Below are 19,167 nucleotides of genomic sequence, written 5' to 3'. Positions count from 1 at the left end.
ATTCTCATGACCTCATGCCCTTTCTCACAACCTCACTCTCACTGTTTCTCATGCCCTCATGCTCACTTTCTTGCACACACTTTCTATTTCTTGCAAAATTGCTCTTTCATGCACCATCTTTTCCTCACACACTCTCTCTGTACTATTCATGTGATCTCTCTCTCCTTTCTAATACCATGGTGCCCTTTCCTGCACCCTCACACTCTGTTTTTCTCACTCCCTCATGCTTGCTTTCTCATGCATGCTTTTTCTTCCCCCTCCCATCTTTTTCCAGCACTCTCTCTCTCTTTCTTACATTCTCTCTTCCCCCCTCTTTCTTGCACTTTCTCTTCTTTGTATGTGCACTTTCTTGCACCTTTGCTCATGCATGATTGCACTCGTTTTTTGCACACTCCCTTTTTCAAACACTCGCCCTCTCTCATGCTCTTGCTTTTCTTGTGCTCATGCTTTTCTCTGTGTGCTTGCTTTCTTGTGCCCTCATGCTCTCTTGCTCTCAACCCTGCCCCTTCTTGCACTCACCCTTTCCTGTGTCCTCATGCTCGCTCTTTCTCACATGAGCTTTCTCTTTTTTGGTGAGCATTCTTTCTGACGTCCACTCTCTCCCTCACGTGTACTTTTTCATTCTCCCTCGTGCATTTTCTTTCTCACATGCTCACACTCTTGCATGCAGGCTTCTTTTCTCATGATCTTTCCTTTTCTCATGCCCTTGATTTTTCTCCCATACTTACTTTCTTGTGCCCTCACACCCTTTCTCAAAACCTTGTGCTAGATCCTTTTCACACCCTCATGCTTGCTTTCTCACACATGTATTCTTTCTCAGTCCACCTCTCTCTTTCGCCCTGCATCCCTTCTCTCTCCTTTTTGTGCTGCCTCCCTCTTTATTCCTTGTGCATTACCTTTCTGGAGTGCTCCCACTTTCTTGTGGCCTTGCTTTTTTGGTCCTCTCCTTTTTTGCACACTCATTCTTCCTTGCACATGCTTGCTGTTTCTCATGCAACCACACTCTCACATGCTTAGGTACTTTATCCCACCCTTGTGCCTTCCTTTCTTCTGCTCACCCCTTCTCATGCCTTCACACTCATTGTTTTTCACATGGGCTTTCTTTCTCATCTAATCTGTCACACACACTCTTTCTCTCCCTCATTCTTTAGCACTCTTTCTCACATGCTCTCTCTTTTGATCTTGCCCTCCCTCTTTCTCTTTCACTATTCCTTGCTTTATTTAACTTTTGGGTTTTTTTGCTTTCTCACTCTTTCTCTCTCACCCCCTCTCTCTTTCTGTCTTTTCCCATCATGCTCACACTATTTTCTCATTCACATTCATGCTGACTTTTTCTTGCACACTTGCTCTTTCTGGATATTGGTACACTCTTTCTCATGCCCACTCCTCTTCTCATGTCCTCACTCTCTTTCTCATGCCTAGTCTCTTTGTTGCACCTTCACTTTCTTTTTCACAACCTTGCACCCTTCCTTGCTACCTTGTGACCTTACCTGCAACCATGCACTTGCTCTTTCCCATGCCCTCATGGCTCACTTTCTTCCTCATGCCATCTCTTTCTTGCACCTTTCCACACATTCTCTTTCTTACACACCATTTCCCTCTTTCTTGTGTGCTCTTTCTCACACACTTGTGTGCATGCACTCACTCGTTCTCATGCCTTTGCTCTCTTGCTCACTTTCTTGTTCATGCTCACACTCTTTCTGTGCATCCTCTTTCTTGAATGCCCTCCCTTTCTCACACCCTTTCCCCTTTCCATGTCCTTGCTCTTTTTGGTGCACTCCTTTCTAGTGCCCTCACTCTTTCTCATTCCCCGGCTCTCCTCACGTGCACTTGCTATTTCTCATGCACTTACTCCCTCTCACACACACTCACATGCTTCCTCATGTATTCACACCCTTTCCCATGCCCTTATGCTCACTCTTCCTCAGGCAAGCTTTCTCTTTCTCGCTTGAGATCTTTCTCATGCTGTCTTTCTTGACCTCTCTCACTCTCATTCACTCTCTCTCTCTCAGTTTCTCTCACTTGCTCTCATGCATTCTTTCTCTTCCCTTTCCTATCTTGTATCTTTATTCTCTTCTTCACCTGCTCTCTCTTCTGTGTGCTTGCTCTTCCTGTGCACTTGCTTTTTCTTCTCTCATGTGCACTCCTGCTTTCTCGTGTGCTCCACCTCTTGCATGCATCCTTTCTCATGCCCTCACTCTTTTTCATGTGCTGCCTATTACTCATGCTCTCGCTTTCTCATGTGCACTTGCTCTTTTTCTGCATACTTGCTTTTTCTTATACACCTGCTCTTCCTCACACCCTTGTGCTCCATCTTTCTCACATAAGCTTTCTCTCTTCTTTGAGCTTTCTCACACTCTCCCTCTCTCTTAAGCACTCATTCTCATGTGCTCCCCCTTATGCTCTCACTTTCTCTCTCATTGTCTTCTATCTTTTTCTCTCCCCATCTCTTCCCCCTCTCTCATTCTTGCTCTTCCCTCCCTTCTCTCTTTCACATTGTTTTCCTTCTCTGTCTTCTTTTTCTCTCTCTTTTTTACCCTTCTCCTCTCTCTCCTTTCACCTTGCCCTTGCCCTCTCTTTTCCCTCTTCTTTTCTCCCTCTAACGCTCTCTCTTTCACACAAGCTCTCTTTTATGCTTCCATCTCTAATTAAATACTCTCTTCACCAAAATTTTGTAGTATTCCCTATTGAGGGAGAAGTATATGGTTACATTTTACATTGCAGAATCCTGGAAGTGTGTAACAAGGTTTTAAACTCATCATTTTTGTCTAGAAATGCTCAATCCACAACTTCAGACTGTGAGCCTGAACCATCACTGCTACATGGCAACATACTTACAGTAAGAAAAAATAATATTCTTATGAAAAAACACAGTTGCTGTCAAAACCCAGGCTCAGCTGGCTGTTAGGAGCAAAAGCCACGTGTAGTGTGCTTCATAAGCCATGCACCACTTTCCCAGGAAGCATTAACTCATTAGTTCCTAGAATAAATTCCAGTATATAACTCGAGTATTTTCAAGAGGTTCAACTTGTAATATTTCTCCCACAACATTTATCTTGGCATATCAAGACTCTAGTAGACAGAAGCAAATAAAGATCCATAGATAAACTTTGTGGTTGCAAAAATTAGTCATGTCTTTGAACTGCTGTTCCACCAGTCAATAACATTGCCTGTAAAGCTTTACGTATTAACAATATAACTTCAAATATATGTCTGTGTTTATCTTCTGTACTAGAGGAACAAATGCTTTTAAATAATAATATACCATGTTAATTTCAATGGTGTTGCTCTGCTGTAAGTCACACTGCTATAAATTTGATTTATTCCTTAATTAATGCAGTTAAAAGCAGTAATCAAAATTCATTGGAAAAATATTCAGTGCAGATCAAAGTGGCAACATCTAAAATCTAGGATCATTAGTTAGAGTGTCTTTAGTTTTACCATCTGCTTTCATTTGGCTCTTGAATTATGGAATGGTGGTGTGTATATGTAATCCTGGCTCTTGGAGTTGTGGGATAAATGTGAAAATCTTAGTTTCTGTTACAATGTTTATATTCTTGGTGGTTGGAGAAAAAGAACCCTTACATGTGCATTGTAACATAGAGTTCAAAAATTTGAATGCAAATAGCATTTATTTTTAATTCTATCCGTTCTCATTATTTTGGGGGCCTAAATCATGACTCTCAAATTCTGGGAGCTGGCTGCATTGTTTCGATTTACTTCTAAGGAATAAGGTTACCTTTCTGCATCAAATTAGCTTTTTTCCATAGAGAAGAAGTACTAGGTATAAAACATTTTTATAATTTATATAGGAATTTTAATGGTTTATAGTTTTCATAGTTTTCACAGGAATTTTCATGTAGTGTTCAGGTGGAGATATACACCTGATTTTATGCCTTCTGAGCAGATAATGTTCATTTTTTGCTGTACCCTCAGCTTTACCCGTGTCAATCTGTGGAATCTAAGCCATGATACTGTGAAGTCCAGCATTTGGGTACTTATAATCTATTCCTATATGCTTTTTTAGAGAAAGAATTAAATAAAGGATTTCAAAAGACAGGTGAGGAAAATCACTCTATTTTGTAAATTGCAGAAACTGCTTGCTTTTATAATTACTATTATTTTAATGTGTTTACAAGTGTTCATCTTTGAAAACCTGATTAAATGTATTTTAGGAGGGCTCAATGGACAGCTTGTATGAGCCTGTCCCAGAACATCAAGAACCCAAGGATACAATTACTATTGACAGCCAAGCTAGCACTCCAGTGAGCATGCATGTAAACTGTGGACCACCTGATAGGTCTACATCTTTGGTAAGTAAAATTTAATTGCAAAGTATGCAATGTATTTTGCAAAAAAACTATTACTCTGTATGTGGGCACATGTGTGTTCAGCTGGCTTAACTGCCAGTTTGAACTGTTTAGGCCCTTTAAGGCCACTGTTCAAATCTCTTCTCTGTAGCCAATGACCTGATTTCTGTCCAGTCTTAACAAGCACGCTTGAAAACCAGGTCATGAGTTTCTGTACAGCAGGCAGCAAAGTGAGATTAGTGCGGCTTCACTGTACGAGGGAATTTCTCTTTGCAAGTAATAGCATGTGAAAATGCTGGATACAGATATTAGTAAAGTTTGTCTCTACAGGATATACTATTGATGTCTTTGGTTGTCCTTTTTATTAATAAAAAAGTGTATCTGTAAAGTGTGAGTTGTATGAATTTTGTAACTGATGGCCTCTGGAATAACCTTTACATTTTACAAGACTTCATTAGGCAAACATGTGAAGGAGGTTTTCTTCTAGGTTTTTTTCTTTCTAAATAATGTTACCCTACTTAATCCTTTATTATTGGTATGTTATCGGTATAATATATCATTGAGGCTTTGACAAATACTTTAACATAGTATATTAAATTTCATAATCTTTTTCATTTCATAATCTCTGTTCTTTGCTCCTTCATTTATAATTACTATCTCTACCTATAGCAACATATGATGCAGCCTGGTGAAGGAATAAAGAGAAGGCAGGATGTTCGTTATTCAAAGAAGAGAGACTGCCCTCCCTTCAGAATTATGCCAAGCTTTACCCATGTGCAATCTGGGTTAGGTACCGTGTACCTATGAGACTGGTGGGCCTATGGTATTGCAATATCACAAAGCAGGTTTGCACACAGGACTTGTGTGGAGAAAGTGCTGGAGCTGGTGGGATAGGAGAATGCCTGGGGAACTGTGGCGTGCACTTCTTGAATTCCTAAAGGAATGGAAATAACTTGCTCTTCTCAGACCCTTCTGCTGCAACCATCTTACTCTGTGCATGTCCCTCTTTTCCAGATAATCTCCTTGGTGCTTTATATAATGGCCCTGGTTTTGAGAGCGTAGCAGTGCAGAGATCTGAAGATGATTCCTCATAGCATCAGCACAGATCTATAAGCCTGGGCTTTGAAATGTGCCTACATTATAATTTTACTGCAGTAGGTGGTAGATGCTCTCCTGTGTGACAGGTTTCTCCCCATTATCAGGTTGTGACCTTGTTACTATAAGAATAAGCCACTTCTACACTGTTCCAGCTAAGTGTGTTTAATCACGATTATGAAATATGGCTGTAACCTGATCCTAGCATGCTTGCAGTATTTCAGTTGTGTGAAGCTCTAGCTATTTGACTAGGGCTGGGTTACAAAACTGTATCGAAACATGCCATTCTACTAACAAAGCTGGACATTATAGTTCAGCTCCTACATACACTGTCTTTTTCCCCTTTGCTGTGACTACAAACCAGCTTAATAGTTAATGACAACTACACTAATATTTCCTTGTCCAATAGATGTTTATCTGCTAGGAACAGTATTTAGACAAAGTAAAATGAAAATTAAAAGCAGATTCTTTTTTTGGTTTGCACCCAGCATGTGACATATGACGTCCCAATATACTTTGCAATAGATAACTACTAAAAATTATCCTTTACCTTGTCAAGGAGTGGTAAAGACACATCCATAGCACTGTGCTTTGCTATGGTTTTCACAGTGTGTAAGACTAAGAATTAAAACTACAGTGATCATTTACGTCAGGCTTTTTGTTTCTTGCTTTTTCTTGTTTTGCTCTGTTTTCTGATTTGACAACATTACTTCAGACTCTTAAATATATTAGTATAGAGTTAAGCTTCATAAATATTTTGGCTAAATAAGAGCAATCAACCTATCCAATACAGAATTTTATTTTCATTGAGCCATCTTAGAGAAGCAGATTTGCTACTAGTGTAGGATTAGAAAATCCTGTACATTAATCTGAACAAATTGTAGCAAAACATTTTTCACATTGGTCAGTGCTGTTTTTGTGGGATGGCCCTGCATAGTCCATGAAGATACATGTACAGCAGTGAATAGAAGAATCCAGCACTTTGGTTTCTGCTAACTCTTATCATACATTTCTGTTTTCCTAAAGAGGATATTTTAGTGATGGCACATTTATTCATCACTAAATTTAAATGTCATCATCAGTAAAAGCAATGCTAAATGGGTAAGCAAACTGTTGGCTCACTAGATATTAACAAGAAGCTTCCTAAAACTGGCTATGAGTTTTATTTTGTTCTGTTTGGGAGAATATTCAGCTCGGCACTTAACTAAAAATAACGGCTGGATGCTGTGTCACTGTGCTGGCTGTAGAATCAACATGATTATTTATAAAATGCTCTCTAGAAATGGAAAACAAGATTAGTGATGACGTGTCAGCAGGAAGACCTATGGAAAAATGTCACTAAGGCCAAAGGACTGTGTGTAATCTTATCTGCTATTTCTAGCATGTGAGTTATTAGACCTACACCTTGGATGAAGCCGTTAAGCTTATTAACTGAGCCCATTTGTACTTCTCTCCCATTTTTAATTCCGTCACTTGGTTCCAGACTGCAGGGCGGCCCCCACAGCATGATAAATTCAGAACATTATTGGCTCCCTCAGGCCCTGATTTAGCCATCTATCATTATTCAGTAATGCACATACTTAAGTGCACTGCAAAGTAGGTGTGGGCTCGAGTGTATGTTTAAATGGTTGGCTGAACCATGGCCATGCAGGTTCCAAAGAGCTATTAAATCTCCTGAGGGTGGAGCAGCCTGGCACGGCACATTTCCTCCTTAAGAGGCTTTGCCCCCTTTCTTTTTTCTATACAATGTCAGAAATCAACAGGGCAGGCGTTCAAGGTCTGCTCCCCTCAACTTAAAAAAGGGAGGCTAGGGCTAGCAGAATTTTTTCCTTATACTGCAGCAAGGTAGTTATTTTCTTGCAGTTATCTTGTCTGTTGTGATTTGTCCTAATCATACCTGGGCTGTGACATTCTTCTGGAGACGTGGGAAATATAGGGTATTGTGGTCACTGAAGCTGTGCAGGACATAATTCAGTGAACATACTCTTTGGGCACCTTTTTGGACCATGGTTATTTTTGCTCCTGGCCAAATATCTGTCCAAATGACACATCCTGGATGAAGAAGAATCTCTCTTTCATGTGCAGTGTTCTTCTCCTTCACATAACTTAGAAGACCTGTTTAGTACACGAAATGTTTTGCTTGCGAGGTTCCCCCTCCAGGTTCCTGTGGTATTTCTTGTGCTTGTTATACACACTTGCCTTTTGATTTTAATCCTCTCAGGGAATTGGCCTGTTAACTTTTTCGTTACTTCGTCTGTTGCTTAGCTTCAGTAATATGCTCAGACAGAAAGGAAAAAATAGATTTATGGAGTTGTTTTTGAACCTTATGCATAGCAAAGCTGAATTGGACCTTCTTCAGAAAGAAGTTGGTAGACAACAGTATGTAATGAATCATATGGGTACTCTTTGCCTGTAACTATGCTATTAACTGAGAAAATGAATTTCTACCTCTTGTAGCTTGGTGTTTCAGTCTTCTACCTCATGAGCTGTCTTAAGCTTCTCAAGGAAAGAGTCTTCAGTATTAAAACTATTTTCATATATTTCCTGTCAGATTGCAATCACCAAATATCATGAGATCCACATATTTTTTCAACTGCCGACCGTGATATGATCGACTACCCTGTATATCAGAAAAGTGACAAATAATTCATCAGTCTTTCTAAGTTATTGCCAGGAAAATCACAATCATGATACCTGCTTTAATCTGCAGTGTTATAATTGGCATTTGATTCTGGTGAGGGAAAGAAGAGGGCTAGTTATCTGAAATTATCATTTCCCTGTTTGCAAGACTTAACAGACACAGGAGCTCTAGCTTTCTCAGCCAACTTGTAAACACCAAAGAGACTCATTCAATTATTTAATTCAGAGTTATTTGACAAAAGCAGGGAGGAAAGGACTTTATTAATAATTTCATAATGCTGAGTTTCCACATGTGCAGTTTGTTTCTAGGAAACAGAACGCTCATATTTGGGATAGGGAAGGAACAAATTGTTCTCATAAACAAGGTAATTATGCACTTCAGAAAATGTGGAAGGTAGAGTCTACAATAACCTTAATTTACATTCTAAGATAAAACATGTTTTTAAAACTGCTTAGTTTCTAATTTCAGATTAAAGTTACATACAATTTTAAGAGTAGCCAAATACTGAAAAGATACTTAACAAAAAAAAGAGAAACAAAAGTAATTTATTCTTGTACCCCAATTTAGCTAGCTGATTCAGACATAGCAGAAAGAGATGTGTCGAATAAAAGGTGCCATTTTTAAATAGCCATTTAAACCCACTGTCATATTTCATTGTGGCACTGCATCCCATGATATCCAGTGAACTCACATCAGTATCACCTCAATGTATGATGTCATGCCATACGTGCAATTTTTGCTGGATTTTAAGAAACCGATACTGAAGCATTAGTTTCAAATCGTGGAGCAAAAGATTAAACCTACAATTCTATGTTTCCTGTTCCAAACCAGGTGTTTGGCATGTGAAGATATGAATTAACAGTCTTCCCAGGTATATGGCCACACTGAGGTTTAGAGAGGGCCCTGTCTCCAATTTGTTCCCTGGATCGTATACAGATTCTAACTTACAGTATCTTTTGGTCTCTGACCTCCATGCATAATGCTTCCATTAACAAGCCTCTTTGAAATCGAATATTTGATATTTTTTTAATGAGATGTTGCCACTACCATTTTAAAAGAGCCTTAAAATCACTTTTTCAACTTCTCTGTGTGCCTGTACACCTCATCTAGTAATTTCTTTAGAGCTATTGAAAAGATTTGTCCCAAGACTAAAATGCTGATTGTTTTTTCAGCAAGAAATTTATCTTAAATTGCTTGCAGTATTTCAAAGTAGGTGATAAAATCTGTATACTCCTTTGATTTGCACACAACATCTGTGAACAAATATACACATGCAAAAAAAAAAAATTCTGTGGACTGCATACAATAATTAGCATTCACAAATGTTCAGGTGCTAACAGGACCTCCTACACTCAGTTAAAATAATGTCAGTGCAGTAAAACAGCCTTTTCTTCATGCACTCTCCTGAAGAAGCTTAAAAAAAATCTATGATGGGTTTTACCGAGAGGAGGGGAAAAATATAAAATGCTCAATTATGCACTTACATCATTTTATGTAGTACATGTTTTGGCTTTTCATCATGCAACCTGGATGACATTTTTAAATTACTGTGGTCAGACCCATGCAGATATAGATAGTATTACACAAAGGAAATAAATTAAACATAAGAATATGAGAAATAGGTCCATACACTGAAGTTTTCATATTTATAAAATAATGAATGGCTATTTTTTTTTTTAATGTCTCTTGTTGCAGAGCAGATTGAAGTGACATTCATCATGGACATTTTTATCCCAGTTTCTGCCTTCCAGGCTGGAAGAAATAGATATGAAAGTGATACAGTGCTCTGATATTCTGTCTCAGGAGATATCAAAATAGTATAGGGATCAGAGATCTCTTCTGTCCTAGCATGACATCCTCAGGTTTTCTTAAAGTTAAAATTAACTTCACTTCCCAGGGTAACTGCAACAGCAAAGATGCAGTGAGATGTTTTGGCATTCCTTGCAGAGTGAGGCACCCTTTTGTTCACCCTTTCAACACCCACATAACTTCTCTTCCTTCTCACATCTTGTCAGGGTACATATCATCTGGGCCCTGGGGCCTGTGTGATCTTGCCTTCAGGCCAGTGCTTGATTCTGATTTGGTACCCCTCAGAGCTTTGCCAGGTTGACTTGCACAACTTTCAATTTTACTTGCAGAGTTTCCTGCTCTCTTCCACATTCCTCTGCATGTAATGGGGTCAGAGTCTGAGTCCTTCTGCGTCCCCCAGAAAGCCACATCCCATTGTAACATGTGGGTATTTTATCCTCATAAAATTTAAAAGAATCATACTATGGAAGAAATATGATATTAATTCTTGGGGTAAGAGTATTGTTCTTTGGTTTTTCAAGGGTATTACAGTTGTCAGCTTCTTGGGACCCATGGATATTGAAGCCTCCTAAAATCAGGACACATAACTACAAATATTGTCTGCTGAACTGTCCCCTCCATAGCTTCAGCTGTTGGAAAAAGAAAGACTGGAAATGTTAGTGAATATTAAAAACATGCATCAAAAGTACATCATTCAGTGGCTTTCCAGTGAGGAAAATATTATATTTTGATTAAACATTTTTGATTTTCATAGACTTTTTTTCTCTGTCTTTTTAAAAGGAATTTCCTGACTTTGAGAACACAGTGACCAAAAAAAGAAAGTAAGTTAAGACCAGTTCGAGGTCTACACAGTGTCACTACATTTGTCTGTATCTTTCATCCTTGTTGTTTTATTAATATTTGCCAATGTTGCTTTAATTCTCATAGAGTACATGTATTAATGTTGCAGTTGGAAAGCAAGTAACAAGCTTGTAATGCATTACTAAAGCTCTTTTGCCATGATTTTTTCATATACATAAAGCTTTCTTCCAAAACATCAGAACCAGGACAGCTAAAATCAAATGGCGTTAATCTGAGCTTGGTTTAACCATATGTCTGCTTTTCTGAAAGACTGAAGTGGTAACCTATTTTATAGCATGTTTGCACCATTGACCTGATAATCTCCTGAAGGGTTTTTTGTTTGTGTTTTTAATCCAAGTAGAAAATTAGTTTGAAAAATGATTCAGATAAAGCAGGTCAGACTGTATTTTATCAAGTATATTTGTGACAGCAGCATGCTCTGCATCCATTTGTTAAGACACAATGCTATGGTTTAGGCTAATGATTAATATGTATTAGTAAGCACAGGAATTCTTTTTTGGCTTCATTGCATTACTGAAGTGGTCCCCTTTAGATGAAATCTGAAATCCTGCCTAATGGAATGATAGAGGCAGATCTTACCTGTTTGGCTGTGACAGACATGAAAATCCCTGGACATTGGGGTTTTTTAATTTTATTTTTAGGTGGGATTCCACTAAATTCAGAACATCAATATTACCTATGTCTATTGCTGAGAAATTTCAAAATAGATGAAGACTTCAAAGAAAATCAAGAGCTCCTTTGTCTTAAGTAACAGTTTAAATCTATTTCTGGTCATCTGATAAAAACAGTAGTAACTTATCAACTGCAAACACAGAGATATATGCACTCAGAGCTGTGAGATCTCAGTTATCTGTGACCAGCTAGGGCCCTGTGAAAATGCTCCCAAAACTGCATTAATTAAAGTATAGACATAACTCTATTATTCACTGGTTTCTCATCATTCTTTAACACTTCTAAGGAAGCCAGACTACTGTGTAGGCCTTACCCAAGGTTTACCCTACCAAGCTCTACCAAATATGAGGCAATCACATAGCTGCCTAAGAGTCTCCTGCTTAGATCAGAATGAAGTCTGTCCCAGGAATAGAAATAGTAGTCTATAGCTACAGAGTCAAATCTTACAACGCCAATAAAACTATTCTATTCTAAAACTAATCCTATTCTAAATGAATTATCAGAATTTAGAAGGGTTGTCTAGATCATTTGACTAATCAATATAAAAAATGAGTGAGCTGGATGAAAATAATTTCACTCAACAAGAAAAGATTTTGTAATGAAAATTGTTTTATTGTGAGTGTCCAGCCATCACTATCCTGGCATGATACCCCCACTGATAATTCAGAAATTTTCACATTGGCCTTTTCTGTAGATATGGAGAAAGTGAATGAGGAATTATCATTCTCTTTTTCTTACAATTGGGCAACAAGGAAGCACCAAATGAAATAGAGTAGCAGAAATAAAATAAACAGAAGCATGCCTTGTTTAGACAGTAAGAATTAAATTGTGGAACTCTGGAAACAAAAGAAGTCCAAGTGGTTTCAAGTAGAACTAGTGCTTACAGACCCGTTCCTTAAAAAAACAATAGTTCAGTTGCAACCTCTTGCTCAGGAAACCCTTCAGCACCTACGTGTCCGAAGCTGGGAGATGAATCTCAATTTTTGTGCTCTTTCCCTTCTGCTGATCATTGTCACAGATTAGAGAGTCTCTGGTCTCATCTAGTATAATCTTCTGGCTTCATCCTCTAGCTCATAAATTAATCTCCATAGGGCTTTTTATGGATAAAGTGAAACAAATTAATTTACAAGGTAAATCTTTGTTAATTCAAAGATTTCTTTTTCTTCTGTTAAGTTAGTATATTCTTTAAGTCATCATCTATAAACCATTGACCACAGATGGAAGCATGAGTTAGGACTATTCCTTGATGTAAATGTTCAAAAAGCTCAAGGTTTATTTGGGCAATAAAATGTCACTCAAGTTCGTAGTGATGGCATGTTCATATGTAGCTCTTCGTTTCAATCCATTATTATGTCTCCGAACTTCAGACACTAATTTCTAACAGTTGTAGGACACTTCAGATCATGTCTAAAGAAAAGTATCTCTTATTTTCTTCCTGATGGGCTCCCTGATTCAGTCATGAACTCTCCATTCCAAAAAGAAACTTGAATAACAGATTTTTACAGAATGAAAACTCAGAAGCTTTCAGAGCTTTGTGTGGCATGTGGGAGTAGATGATTGGGTGAATGAGAAAAGCCAAGTAACTCCAATTAAAGCCAGTGGGAATTGCACAGATAAATCCCTGTGCCCTGCTTTGAAGAATTAGTTTGAAAATATCCATATTTGATTAAATGTGCTTTTGTTTTTCATTCTGACTTTCAGCTAATGGTAAATTCTTTTAATTCTTTTAGATCCATCCAGAAGTCCATGTCTGAAAATGAAGCATTTGGTTAGTAACTGCTTAAATAATTTACTGTGTACTTGCTAATCTCACAGAGCCAACTTTAATTAAGGGTCTGATTTGCTTTACAGCTGTTGGAACAAATGCAAAGGAAAGGAAAAAATACAGTTAAGCTATCAATATATTCCCCCCCTCCCCGCTTTCCACAGACACATTTGTAGGTACATATTGAAAACAAACTAGTTAAACATAGATACCAAAAAAAATTAAAGAACCTATTATGGGACTACAAAAGAAATACTCAGCATGGCCAGTATTTATTTTAATCATTTCAATAAAAAATTGAAATATCTCTGATCTAATCAAATTCAGGTCCCTGCCCTTTCCCGTGTTAAACTACTTTGCTTCAGGTTTCACAAACAAGTTCAACAAAGAAGAAATTCAGGGCTTTTTTTCAACCCGTCCTGACACTGCATAATAATATGCAGTCCACAGCTGTGATTCAATGGGTTCGATTTTGTAAATCCTCTGTGGGAAATAATCACCAGTTTCTTAAAAAGTAAAAATTCCTATTTTTTTTCAGTGAGAGTTTCCTGTTAACATTCTACTATTTATTCTTTGGAGTTTGGGTTTAGTTGTTGTATCTAGTCCTTACTGAGTAAAAACATTATTATATCTGCCTGTAACAATGCAGCTATATTTCATAACAATGAGTCTCAGATAGATGAAAGTTCCTGTATGTTAAGACTTCATTCTGTAGCCCTGCACTGGGAAGACATTCATGCAGAACAGTATCATTTGGTCTACAGCATCCAGGCTGTAATGAATACCCAGCACTTGACAGAATCGGCAAGTGCTTTCATAAAGAAAATTTTCTGACGTGGTCAGAGTTAAACCCAACATTAAAAAAAAAACCAACAAAAAAAAAACCAAAAAACAAAACCAGGAAGTGTAAAAACTTAATGGTTATCAATATGCTGTGAAGCATGACCGCTTTGAAGTTCACTGAGGGAACAGGAGAATGGCCATCTTGTTCTCAAAGCCAACCTAGTTTGTCCCATTCAAGCTGAGACAGTACTGGCCTTGGAGCATGTGTGGCGTAGATGTGGGCATCTTTGATGCTATTTCTTGCTAACACACTAGCTTGTTAACTGTAAAATTAAAGAATATTTATATAATTCCTGGAAGCAAAATAAAGGCACAGATGTTCTGTGGGCTCCTAGGTCTTAAAACCAGGGTTAAGATAACAATCATTCTGATCAGGTTTTAACAGTGTTAAATGAGGTATTAGACAGCAGCAAAAGATGATAAAACTTGAAGTCTGCCCACAATACCATCCATCCATCCATCCATCAAATTTCCTGTATTGCAAAATCATCAATTCATTTCCATGTTTGAGCAGATACTACAATGTTCTGCAAGGTTGTTTGATTTGCATTCTAATGCTATTTTTATAGACTTTCCTGTTATTTCACAGGTTTGCTATGAATTCAGGTGACTGCTCTTTATGCTTTTACTTTAGACAGGAAAAATGTGAATGGCACACTTTGGCAGGGTTCCAGGAAGCTGGAGAATGATTCGTACATCAGAAGGCACTGTCAGCTTGAAGGTAATTGCTAAACATATTTCAGCTGATTTTGCATTTTCCACAAAGTATTTAAAAGGGCACCTAGGAAAATTTCTCATTTTTCACCAATAATCTGGCTAAATAATTTGTCAAGTCCTTTTGAGATTTATCTTGTCCTCAAGGGGGAAAAATTAAAAAAAAGTAGTTAAAATAAAGCTTACCTTAAAACTGGGAAGCTAAGAACACACTCTGTGACCAATTCTCTCTAGTCCACAGGCCAAAGAAGACTTCCACTACAGCAAATTGCCATAGTCATGTTGTACAGGGCTTGCCAACCGTAATATGAGCCTGTAATAGGAATCGATGTTCCCATATACTTTATGCTACTCCAGGTATCCAACAGGGAAACAGTATAACTTTTCCCAGAAAAAAACTTGTGAGAGGTGCAAAAGAGAGTTGGCAAAACTTTGTAGGCAACTGTTTTGTCTATTTCCCTTTCTAAACCTGTTTTGACCAACTTTATTGAAACAACCTTACAGCTAATATAAGGGAAGTTGCTACTGACACTGTTTAAGAGTTGACCAGTATAAATTCATTAAAATAACTATGAGAAATAACAAGTAAGCAGTCATCTTGTCTATTTAAAAACAAACTGGACTTCTAAAAAATCAAAATGCTTTGATAATCTGCTTAATGTTGCTTTCAGGAATGGAATTTGTGCTTGTACTTTTTGAAGTCAAGGTAGATCCATTACAGTTGCCTAATCAGACCAAACCATACAAGGTTCAGCAGAAACAGAAACCAAGATATGTGAGACTAAAGTGGATGAGCGTTTTGTTCTCTACTTAAGCCAACAAAGTGGGAAGATAGCTATTGCCATAATAGCAATATCTCCTATATTGCTTTTTTAATTTTAATAATTTAATAATGATTTTAATATCTCCTATACAAATGGTGTAGCTACTATCCATTGTTAGGAGATTCCACTGTTACCTGGGTATGCTGAAGAAAGCAGAGGACAGGGCACCAGCTTTCCCTCTGAATTTCATTCACTTCACCACTTGAAGATGAACTCTTAAATGCTTGGAAAATAGATCTGGAATTGCAATACCTATTGTATTTGCCCATGTATGGGAAAATTGGGTTTCCTGGAACCAGAACCAGAAAGAAGAGATGACAAGAAGAGGTAAAGGAACTCTGCTTTTGTGATGAACTGATGAGGGGAAAAGGGACCTTCAGTGAGTCTCATTGGCGTGCAAGGGATAAGGTTGTAGGGATAGGTGAAAGGAATATTAGGCATTTCTCTCCAGACAAGTCTTACTTTTAACCAAAAACATTTTGGAATGATTCCTCAAACTACTCCAGAGGTTGTCAGTTTGAAGGTGGAAAAAGGCTGAATGAGACAGCAGAACTTTTTGACCTTCCTCCAGAGTCTTTTCTACTCAAGACTTTTTTTACCCTTTTAAATATCCAAAGCATGCAAAAGAACAGTGCACATTTTAAAAGCTGACAAGTGTTATAATTGAAGGGCAGGGGCCCAGAGGGAACAGGAAGCAAAGCTGGCAGCTAAATAGAAATCTCCCTTTCCCCTACTGCAGTAAAATTATTTCAAGGGAAGTCCCCTTCACACAGTGGTGAAAACCATTGCAAGGAGATTTACAGTGTATCACTATTGATCTAGATAATTTGTCACTATTGATCAAACCTTTCTCTTAACAGAGATAATCCTTCAAGGTCTGCAGGTCTATTGCATAATATGAATTTCTGTTAGATGTAATAGGCCATGCGTGGTGGCCAGCATAGACTTCTCTGCTTACTTCAGAGCTGTATTCAGAGACCTGACCCAAATCTCACTGAAATCAATGAAAAGAAGACATCCATTGATGCTGGTAGCCTTTGGATTAGGTTCTTAATGCCTCTGTGTGTATTACCTCTACAAAATTCAGTTTTCCAGACTGATAAGGCAGTAAAAACATATATATCCCACAGACACAATAGTGGGAATACCTGTCTTTGCTCACAAGCCCAAACCCAAATCACCAGTACCACATTTGCCAGCCTAAAAGCATCATTGTTAAAAAAGTTGACTATACAAGTTCACAGTCATTGGGCTTCCATGAAAGAGTATTACGGAGACAAACAGAAAAGAGCTGACACCGCTCAGAGTCAGCAGACATAATTCTCCACTGCTCCACTCCACAGTAAAGTGACTGGTACCCATGGCCAGACTAGGAAGAAAAGAACACTGCAGCTTACATATATCTTTTGCATATTGGGTTTTTTGTTGTTTGATTTTTTTTTACCCAAATACCCTATTCCATATTTCACTGGATTGGAGACCTGATTTAAGCAAGCTTTAAGAGTACTGTGGATGCATGTTATTATGGCTAGCGAAGAGATCATGGTTGGGGGGGACCACTAAGGTTTGCTTTAATAACTTGCTATTGTTCATTTGGTTTTGAACGAAATTATGTTAAAAGCAGTGTCACTGTATGTAGTCTTTCAGGCTAAGGTCATTATATGTTGCCCCATGGTTCTTTGTGATTCAGCTGCAAACAGCTACCAAATAATACTATTTTGGACTAGACTGTAAAAGGACTTGTGGGCACAGGACTGAACACTGCAGGACTTAACTTTTAGAGTAAGCTTACAGAGCACAAGGCTACAGTATGCAGAGATGCCTGCAGGAGATGGAAACAAATTAGCCTGAGGACCAGAAATAACCCAGTTATGTTAATCTGGTGTTGCATAAGCAGTGCTTGACATGAGTTATGCTGCTTCTAGAAGTCCAGCTAGCTCTGTATTTAAATAAACAACTGGATTGTCAGACAACTGCCCCTTAGTAGCTTCAAGGAGATTTGTAGGTGCTTGAGACAACTTAAAATCTGGTCAGTCAGGTTAGATTTTGGAACGTAACATACTTTTTGGAAAAGCTTTTGATTTATTGTAACCATCAAGCCTGTAGGAGAAAGACAATGTCTTATTATCATAGAAGCTCTTACAGAAGCCTCTAAAGGCAAATTCATGCAATAAAATTTTCTGTGACTCATATTTTCTCTTCCTGTTGATGCACATGGCAAATAAAGTAAATTGTTTGATGGAGTTTTCTGTGCAGCTGACTGATGGTTTCAAGGTGGAACTAGGATGTGAAAAGACTCTTGCTCTTTTTTGTCCGATGCCCAGAGTGTAATTTGTGAATTTTAACCCAGTCTTACAACATCCAAGTTGCAAAACTATGAGGAAGATTATTTCTTATTGTGTTACAATTTTTGTTTGGAGAGGATTTTCTTTTAGGAAAAATAACAATCCTAAAAATCTCTCTTGATTGAGAATTTGCTTTAAAAATAACATATGAAAATATATGTGCTAACTTGCCTGTACAGTGGCACTTTAATTGTTTCACTCACATGAGTTTAGGGGCTTTCTTGTCTAGCTTTATACATGTTGTAGTCTCATTTAATTCCAACATAAACATAGGCATTCTGAGGACTGGGATCTTACTTATCTCTTTGAATATAAATTTTCATGATTGTGTTCAAACACTTTTTTTCATGTGATAACTGAAGAATCTCAGTCACTTGGAATTATTCACTGAACTAATCTTTCTTTTTCTGTTGTAGAGAAAACAATGCAATCAGTCTCACCTTTGTAAATCTATATGTTAAGTTAGCTGTCATTTTGCAAAAGGGAGTATTACTGATGTTGTAAGGTATTCCTCAGCAGCAATAAGGATGCCAAGTTAGGATTCATGAGAAAAAAAGACCCAACATGTTCCTACTGGTTTCTAGTAACTTTGCAAAAATAGGATAGCACTTTGTGCTGTGATTAACAGGTATTTTTTGTTCTGGTTTTTCCTGCAGAATAACTGAGTGCCTCTGATATCTATGTTGATGGAATCTAGTCACTAGGGCCTTTCTACAGTACTACAATGGTGTATGCTTTGCCTTAAGATTGGGAGTAAAAGTAGATCTTTCAAAGTAGACTTACTAAAAGTAAACTTTTCAGAGTTGTTTGACCTATTATTGCTCATTGTTCTAATGAAGGTAAATACCCTTCCCATGCAAAGCATTAATTTCTTGAAAGAAATGGGAGGATGTTCATTCTTTGAAAGCAATTTCTAACCTAATCTAAGCTACACAGATCTCAATTGCAAAGATCATTTTTGCCCTTCATTTTTTATATTAATATTCTACACTTTGCTGCTGCAAATTAGCAGGGCAAGAGGAAATGCTTGGTGGGGTTCTGGGTTAGCAAACTGAGACTAAGTACAGATGAAGAAGTAAGCATGAATGAGTTTTCTTTATGTGAGTCAGTTTGCCAATTTGTTCTGTAGTCTTACTTCAAAGCAGTTTGAGATAAAATGCATGCTTAAATGATACAAGATTAACTTCAGAGAGTCAAAATGTCAGTGCAAAACATCAAGTGCAATTCAAATGATATTCCTCAGAAAAACTTAAAACAGGATATTTTAAAGCATGTTTTCTTTTTTTTT

General features: G+C 37.7%; 1 protein-coding gene across 5 annotated transcripts in view; it reads left to right on the top strand.

The window, feature by feature from the left end:
• LOC115343861 (SAM domain-containing protein SAMSN-1-like) overlaps window positions 1-19,167 on the top strand; it is a 96,710-nt gene that overhangs the window by 11,276 nt on the left and 66,267 nt on the right. For 2 of the 5 annotated variants that reach the window (XM_030020403.2, XM_030020401.1), the window contains exons 2-5: window positions 4,176-4,313; window positions 10,636-10,676; window positions 13,119-13,156; window positions 14,631-14,717. In XM_030020403.2, coding sequence (XP_029876263.1) covers window positions 4,176-4,313; window positions 10,636-10,676; window positions 13,119-13,156; window positions 14,631-14,717 — 304 coding nt within the window. Of the gene's footprint in view, window positions 1-4,175; window positions 4,314-10,493; window positions 10,511-10,635; window positions 10,677-13,118; window positions 13,157-14,630; window positions 14,718-19,167 lie in introns of those variants that run through there. The other 3 variants (XM_030020405.2, XM_030020406.2, XM_030020407.2) reach the window with 3 other exon arrangements.

Source organism: Aquila chrysaetos, chromosome 7, assembly GCF_900496995.4.
Source record: "Aquila chrysaetos chrysaetos chromosome 7, bAquChr1.4, whole genome shotgun sequence".
Lineage (NCBI taxonomy): Eukaryota > Metazoa > Chordata > Aves > Accipitriformes > Accipitridae > Aquila > Aquila chrysaetos.
The sequence above is the reverse complement of the archived record's forward strand: the minus strand, read 5'-3'. Positions and strand labels throughout refer to the sequence as shown.